This window comes from Oncorhynchus nerka, linkage group LG15 (assembly GCF_034236695.1).
Source record: "Oncorhynchus nerka isolate Pitt River linkage group LG15, Oner_Uvic_2.0, whole genome shotgun sequence".
NCBI classification, from domain to species: domain Eukaryota; kingdom Metazoa; phylum Chordata; class Actinopteri; order Salmoniformes; family Salmonidae; genus Oncorhynchus; species Oncorhynchus nerka.
The window spans coordinates 97,221,641-97,230,149 of record NC_088410.1 but is presented as its reverse complement, the minus strand read 5'-3'; the positions used below and the strand labels follow the sequence as shown (position 1 = coordinate 97,230,149).

Here is an 8,509-nt window from a genome sequence, read left to right as displayed (position 1 = left end):
TGCTTCTGAATGTTGATATACTTGTAACCCCACTTTTGAGAAAATGTCCCTTGAATGTTTTGGTACCTACTGGAGAGCTCTTCTTTGTCTACACCTATTCAGCAGCGTTCAGCAGTGTCATAGCCACCATGCAGGAAATGATGCACTATTGTAAAGTGGCTGTTCCACTGGATGTCATAAGGTGAACGCACCAATTTGTAAGTCGCTCTGGATAAGAGCGTCTGCTAAATGACTTAAATGTAAATGTAAATGTATGAACCTGCAGGTAGCTAAAGCTAACCAACTAGGTTCAGTGTTAGATAGCTAGCTAACATTAGGCTATAACAAGAAATGCAAATGTATTTCTGAGATACAAATAATATTACTACACAGATCGTATACGTAACGTTCGCTAGCTAGCTAACAGAACACTTTCACTTCCAACGAAAACGACTTTCTGAAAAAAAATAGAAATGTATAACGTCTGAAAATGTAGCTAGACTCTTACCTGTATACGTGGATGAACGCTTCAGACTGAAACCAGTGGTGTTTGAAACTGAAGCCCATAGAAGAACGTAAAGAGACCATATCTTAAAACTCTAGTTGTTTCCCAAATGGCACCCTTTTTCCTTTATAGTGCACTACTTTGACCAGAGCCTCAATCAAAAATGATGCACGACATAGGGAATAGGGTGCCATTTAGGACCGTAGTAAGACATCCTGTGTCGTTTCCGTATTGTTTGTACAGCCCGCATGTGCAGGAAGTAGTCCATCACAACTTTTTTCCACTGATCTTTGTCGATAACGCCTACTAAATTCAGGGCACTGATATTGTTGAGAGCTGTTGCAACACTTTTTCAATTCTCCTTGGCTAATGTTAAATATTTCAAAAAGGCCAAAGTAGCAAGGATTATCTTCACATACTGAGCAGCTCATGTTATAGTGTACATAATCGTCCCTGTGCCCAAGAACACCAATGTTACCTGCCTAAATGACTACCGACCTGTAGCACTCACGTCTGTAGCCATGAAGTGCTTTTAAAGGCTGGTCATGGCTCACATCAACACCATCATCCCAGAAACCCTAGACCCACTCCAATTCGCATACCGCCCCAACAAATCCACAGATGACGCAATCTCAGTGTGTTGTGAAATCTGTGAATGTATTGTAATGTTTTTAAAATTGTATAACTGCCTTAATTTTGCTGGACCCCTGGGAGAGTACGTGAGGCCTTGGCAGCAGCTAAGCAGCAGCTAATGTAGATCCCTAATAAAATACAAATACTCCATACCGCCCTTTCCCACCTGGACAAAAGGAACACCTATGTGAGAATGCTGTTCATTGACTACAGCTCAGCGTAGTCCTTCAAAGCTCATCACAAAACTAAATACCCTGGGACTAAACACCTCCCTGTGCAACTGGATCCTGGACTTCCTGACGGGCCATGCCCAGGTGGTAAGGGTAGGCAACAACACATCTGCAAAGCTGATCCTCAACACGGTGGCCCCTCAGGGGTGCGTGCTTAGTCCCCTCCTGTATTCCCTGTTCACCCACGACTGCATGGCCAAGCACAACTCCATCACCATCATTAAGTTTGTCGACAACTCAACAGTGGTAGGCCTGATCACCGACAACGATGAAATAGCTTATAGGGAGGAGGTCAGAGATCTGGCCGTGTGGTGCCAGGACAACAATCTCTCTCTCAACGTGATTAAGACAAAGGAGATGATTGTGGACTACAGGAAAAGTAGTGCCGAGCACTTCCCCATTCTCACCGACGAGGCTGTAGTGGAGCAGGTTGAGAGCTTCAAGTTCCTTGGTGTCCACATCACCAACAAACTATCATGGTCCAAACACACCAATAATGTCGTGAATAGGGCGCACCAAGAATGTTGTGAACAGTCTCCCCTCAGGAAAGTGAAAAGATTTGGCGTTGGTCCCCAGATCCTCAAAAAGTTCCACCGTTGCACCGTCGAGAGCATCCTGACCAGTTGCATCACCGCCTGGTATGGCAACTGCCTGGCATCCGACCGTAAGGCGCTACAGAGGGGAGTGAGTACAGCGCAGTACATCACTGGGGCTTCCTGCCATCCAGGACCTACAGTATATACTAGGCGGTGTCAGAGGAAGGCCCAAAAATTGTCAAAGACTCCAGTCACCCAAGCCATAGACTGTTCTCTCTGCTACCGCACGGCAAGCGGTACCGGAGTGCCAAGTCTAGGTCTAAAAGGGTTCTTAACAGCTTCTACCCCTTAAAGGGCTAATCAAATGGCTGCCCAGACTATTTGCATTGACCTCCCATTTATTTTTATTATAATTGTTTTGTGTGTTGCTGCTACTCGCTTTTTATTAACTTTGCATATTCACTTTACCCCTACCTACATCTAGATATTACCTCAATCACCTCGACTAAGTAATACACATTGACTCGGTAGCCTCATCATTGTTATTTTATTGTTACTTTTCATTTTCTTTACTCTTTTTCCTTCAACTGCATTGTTGGTTAAGGGCTTGTAAGTAAGCATATCACGGTAAGGTACAACACCTGTTGTGTTCCGCACAAATAACATTTGATTTGATTTGATGTTATAGACAGAAGCATGCCATATGGCAGACCAATCTGAACTCATCTCTTGGCATGTCCAGCCCATTCATTATCTCAGCCAATCATGGCTAGGGGGAAGATTCCTGTCTTTTTCTGTGGCTAAACCAACTAGGCCTGTAACTTAACAATTGTATTCGTATTTACAGATGGAATACAAGTTTGTTATTAAGGCACATGAAAGTTCACATGTTCCAGAAGATATTTCTGTCAAATTCCTCTCCTGTGAAGTAGTGATGTGCGACATATGCCTACCTTCCTGAAACGGGTCACATATCAGGCAAAAATATAAAATTCACTGTTTATTCTACCAACAAAAAAACAACTTTTATGAGAGGTTTTAAAAATAGGTTATATTTCATTCCAAATTCCATAAGGCGTTGTTGTCAGAATAGATGGATGCAGTTCAATGCATGATTCATATAACTCACCGATACATTTCTTGGTAGTACAAAACATATTACTATCCGGTTGTAAATCACAGCTGGCCTGGTACATCGTCTGCTGCCTCCATTCAGGATGCACTGGTTCAGTTTCAATGACTCAATATTCTGGACAAAAATGGATGAATGTCACTAAGGCTGGGAATGTCAATACAATCAAACTAGCAAGGGCAATGATCACAAGTCAGTTATAACATGGCTAATAGGCTAGCGTATCTATTTATTTAGTAGCTAATAACACGGAGCCTAACATGACCTAGCTAGCTGCTGGGAGGACGTCATGTCATTGGACGAGTGGGTAAGTGGCAGAGTCCCACCCCCCCATATTGTTTTTCTGTGGCTACAGCTAGAGATGCAGTTGCCAGTTGACTCAGAGGGGTTGGGGGTTAAATGCAGAAGACACATTTCAGTTGAAGACATTCGTATCCCTCTGTCCCTTTCATTTGGGTAGCTAGAAATGTGAATCACTTTGCTAGCTACGCTGAACTTGGACGACTGTTATCCACAGTTAACATATCTCTTAGTTGTCAATCAAATGTATTTCGTATCAATCAAATGGGCGGGCAGGCAGATCCCATTCAGTTGTCAAAATGTTGGTTGGGACAAGCATGCTTTGGCAGGCAAGCTGCAGAAGGACGAGCAGGCTACTATTCCCCATCGTTTATCAGTGCAATTATGACGGCCAACTAGCTGGAAAAGTTTGAGAGAGTTTCTCAGTATTTCCCCAACTCGGTCCTGGGGATCACACAGGGTGCACGTTTCGTTTTGGTTTTTGCACGACACAGCTGATTCAAATAATCAAAGCTTGATGATCAGTTGTGTTGTGCTAGGGGGCAAAAAAAAAAAACATGTACCCCTTGGGGTCCCCAGGACGGAGTTTGGGAAACGCTGGTTTATCTACTCTTACCTCATTAGATTTTATCTCATCTCGCTGTGGCTAGCATTAGTTATTGATCTTGGGGAGGGAGAGATAGCCTACCTGTTCATGGTTGTTTGATCAATAAGGCGATAATGTTCCCAAATGTTAAAGGACTCCCGTTGGTATTTACATATTTGCAGAAATCCATTCAGGTGTATTTTATGGCTTTTGGCCAATGCTTACCAATTGCTTTAAAGTCGCACTGTTGCTACTGCCAAAGTGAAAGATGGAAGGCCCGTGTGGCAAATGACTTATAGGCCTACTGTAGCTCTGATTGGCTGTGGCGCACCATTCTGTCTAGAGTCCTGGACAACACTGACACATTTGCATTAGGGTTTATTTTACCGCTCTATTTATGCTGTAGAATTTCCCCAAATGCCTTAGTATACGTAACTCCGCGTCATTCCCATTCGACAGAAATATGAAAACGTGAAAATATCTAAGTGCTCGCTTGTCAAAAAAATGCAAGCAAATACGTCATATTCTTCCTGGGGGTATATATGAACAGATTTCTATACGATTTCACGTAGCTGTCAGTTCCACTTTAAACACCATGCAGAACACCATCTCCCCTCACAGTGTAACACCAAGTGTGACTAAATATTGAGGTGATACTGTTAAAATGAGACAAATCCATGCTGAGAAATGGGTCCCTTTTTTTTTAGAAATGTATATTTTCCTGGTATTCCTATTAATTATTAACATTTGAGCTTTTAATTCATGTATTTACAGTGGTACATGTTATTTTCTAGAGGAAGAACATTTTGCTTCATAAAGTAGCTAGAAATCATATAGGTCCCATATAGGCAGTATGTCAATCAATTAAACCAAAAAAAAAACGAATTTTCTGGTGCTCCTAGATTTCATTTGGTGCTCCTAACTTTTTAAAGTTGGGAGCACCAGTGCTGCCAATGATAAGTGTTCATTTAGAGCCCCCTGCATTTGATACATATTCTACATGTGAACGCGGTTCAGGTAAGGTGGCATATAGTTCCATCAGATACACATCTCTGGGACTATTGAGACACTGAGATGATAATCTGATTGGACAAATACATCTGTTTATTGAGGTTTACACTCAATGAGGCCAGTTTATTAGGTACACCACCCCATCATGAACATGGTTTGTTCCTACAGACAGTGAGTCACGTGGCCGTGGCTTGCTGTATAAAGCAGGCAGACGGGCATCGAGACATTCAGTTACTGTTAGATTGAAGGTTAGATGGGGCAAAACGAGTGACCTAAGCGACTTTGAACGTATGATCGTCGATGCCAGATGCGCCAGTTCCAGTGTCTCAGAAACGGCCAGGCCTCCTGGACTTTTCACACACGACAGTGTCTAGGGTTTACAGAGAATGGTGCGACAAACAAACATCCAGTCAGCTGCAGTCCTGTGGGTGAAAACAACTTGTTGATGAGAGGTGGAAGGAGAATGTCACAGATGGGCTATTGACAGCAGACGACACCAGGTTCCAGTCCTATCAGCTAAAAACAAGAAGAAGCGACTCCAGTGGGCACGCCCTCACCAACACCGGACAATTGAAAAGTGGGAAAACATTTCCTGGTCCGACGAATCCCGGGTCCTTTTGCGTCATGCTAGTCAGGATTTGGTGTAAACAGCATGAGTCCATGGCCCCGTCCTGCCTGGTGACTGTGGTGCAATGATGTGGGAAATGTTTTCCTGGAGCACGTTTAGTCCCTTGATACCAATTGAGCAACGATTGAGCGCCACTGCCCGAAGAATTCAGGCTGTCCTGGAGGCAAACTGCCACTGAGGGTATACTGTGGTTGTATTGAGGTTAGTACACTGAGGTTTGATACACTTTATTTAGCCAGGATAGTCCAGTCGGTATCAACTGCCACTGTTTTCCAGGGAGTTGAATAGAAGTTGCTACGGTGACGTTATATAGTTTCCAGTTCATAGGAAAAATGGTGGGCTGCTGAAAGGAACAAGAAGAGGATGCTCCTTCATTTCAGAGATTTACAACAGGGATGTACAGAATAGTCGGGGTACAGCTGCTCACCAAAGCATCTTATCTCATTTATTGGAAACCCAGAAATCTTTTTCCATTTCAGATTGTTACGGCAGAGAGTGACTGATGCAGAAAATGGAAGGCATTGGTACTTGAGAAATTAGTTTCCGTTCCTCTCAGTTTGAACTGACTCTTTATCAGTCCATCTTTCTTAGATTTGGGAGAAATAGTGGATTTGTTGTTTCTCTCCATTTGAATTCACCTGTTCTCCCCCAACAACAGTATGACAAGTACAGGCTTTAGGCAATGTCAACAAAAACACAATTAAGTTTAGAATATTTACTACAGTAACTCATTTGGTTTCCTGGAGTTGTTTTCCATGCAGGACATCATTTAGAGCATTTTATTCTTTCCATGTCTCCCCCTCGGTCTCATGTCATGTTGTGTTCTCATTAGAACCCAGTCAGTTGAGTGATTAGGCTTCATTTTGCCTCAGTCCTTCTCTGTCACATTGCATGCCTTGTCACAGTTACAGCATTTAGATTAGAAGACAGTGAGTATCTCATAGATACTGGAACTACAGGCTGTCTCCTTTATACCATATGTACTGGAAAGATGACTACACTGTGGGAAGCACTGCTATACTGTTAGGTAGACTGGAATCCACTCTGACTATCACTCCGTTTCCATTGTATTTGTTTGCTATTTTTTCACTTCAACAATAATGAAATGGAGTTAATTATCATTGTCGATTCCAGGCTTGGTATGTTTCAATCTAGGTTATGTATATGAACTCAAGGCGATGCTCTCCTTCCAGATATCATGGCTCTCTCTGGATCTACTATCTTTGTCCGTACAGCCAGCTGGGTTCTCAGTGTATCGTGCAGATAGAAGTAAAGAACAGGAAGAGGAAGTAAGGCGGAGGTGTACAGCGGCTTGCGAAAGTATTCACATTTTTACTATTTTGTTGCATTACAACCTGTAATTTAATTCGATTTTTGGGGGGATTTCATGTAATATATAAAATATATAAAATACAATTATATTATAATAAAATACCACCAGCAGCATACCACCCTGCATACCACTGCTGGCTTGCTTCTGAAGCTAAGCAGTGTTGGTCCTGGTCAGTCCCTGGATGGGAGACCAGATGCTGCTGGAAGTGGTGTTGGAGAACCAGTAGGAGGCACTCTTTCCTCTGGTCTAAAAAATATCCCAAAGCACCAGGGCAGTGATTGGGGACACTGCCCTGTGTAGGGTGCCATCTTTCAGATGGGATGTTAAACGGGTGTCCTGATTCTCTGAGGTCATTAAAGATCCCATTGCACTTATTGTAAGAGTAGGGGTGTTAACCCCGGTGTTCTGGCTAAATTCCCAATCTGACATATTCAATCTTCCCTATCTCAGTCTACTGTCCCCACTTCCTTCGATATATCCACCATTGTTCCTGTACCCAAGAAAGAGAAGGTAACTGAACTACATGACTATCACCCCATTACACTGACTTCTGTCATCACAAAGTGCATTGAGAGACTAGTTAAGGATCATATCACCACCTTACCTGACACACTGGACCTATTACAATTTGCATACCGCCCCAATAGATCCACGGATGCAATCGCCATCACACTGCACACTGCCCTATTCCATCTGGACAAGAGGAATACCTATGTAAAATTGCTGTTCATTGACTACAGCTCACCCTTCAACACCATAGTACCCTCCAATCTCATCATTAAGCTCGGGCCCCTGGGTCTGAACTCTGCCCTGTGCAACTGGGTCCTGGAATTCCTGACGGGCCAACCTCGGGTGGCAAAGGTAGGCAATAACACCTTCACTACGCTGATCCTCAACACAGGGGTCCTATAAGGGTGCATGCTCAGCCCCCTCAATCTGAAACAGACAGTGTGGGGAATCAAATCAAATGTAAAAAATTGTCACAATACAACAGACCCTAACCAACAGTGCAGTTAAAAAAATAAAAATATGGATAAGAATAAGAGATAAAAGTAACAAGTAATTAAAGAGCAGCAGTAAAATAACAATAGTGAGACTATATACAGGGGGGTGCGGGTACAGAGTCAATGTGCGGGGGCAACGGTTAGATGAGGTAGTATGTTCATGTAGGTAGAGTTATTAAAGTGACTATACATAGATGACAACAGAGTAGCAGCAGTGTAGAAGTTGGGGGGGGAGGACCCATGCCAAATCTGTTCAGTCTCCTGAGGGGGAATAGGAGTTGTCGTGCCCGCTTCACGACTGTCTTGGTGTGCTTGGACCATGTTAGTTTGTTGGTGATGTGGACACCAAGGAACTTGACGGTCTCAACCTGCTCCATTGCAGCCCCGTCGATGAGAATGGGGACGTGCTCTGTCCTCTTTTTCCTGTAGTCCACAATCATCTCATTTGTCTTGTCACGTTGAGGGAGAGGTTGTTGTCCTGGCACCACATGGCTAGGTCTCTGACCTCCTCCCTATAGGCTGTCTTGTTGTTGTCGGTGATTAGGCCTACCACTGTTGTGTCATCGGCAAATTGGTGTTGGAGTTGTGCCTGGCCGTGCAGTCATGAGTGAACAGGGAGTACAGGAGGGGGT

General features: G+C 43.5%; 1 protein-coding gene across 1 annotated transcript in view; it reads left to right on the top strand.

Annotated features, from left to right (window-relative positions):
- The first annotated feature begins 1,704 nt into the window (after nucleotides 1-1,704).
- The window catches only part of LOC115118030 (glutamate receptor-interacting protein 2-like), a 190,522-nt gene continuing 183,717 nt past the window's right edge, over nucleotides 1,705-8,509 (top strand). The window contains exon 1 of the mRNA XM_065000742.1: nucleotides 1,705-2,011. Within this exon, the coding sequence (XP_064856814.1) occupies nucleotides 1,705-2,011 (307 nt within the window). The remainder of the gene's footprint in view (nucleotides 2,012-8,509) is intronic.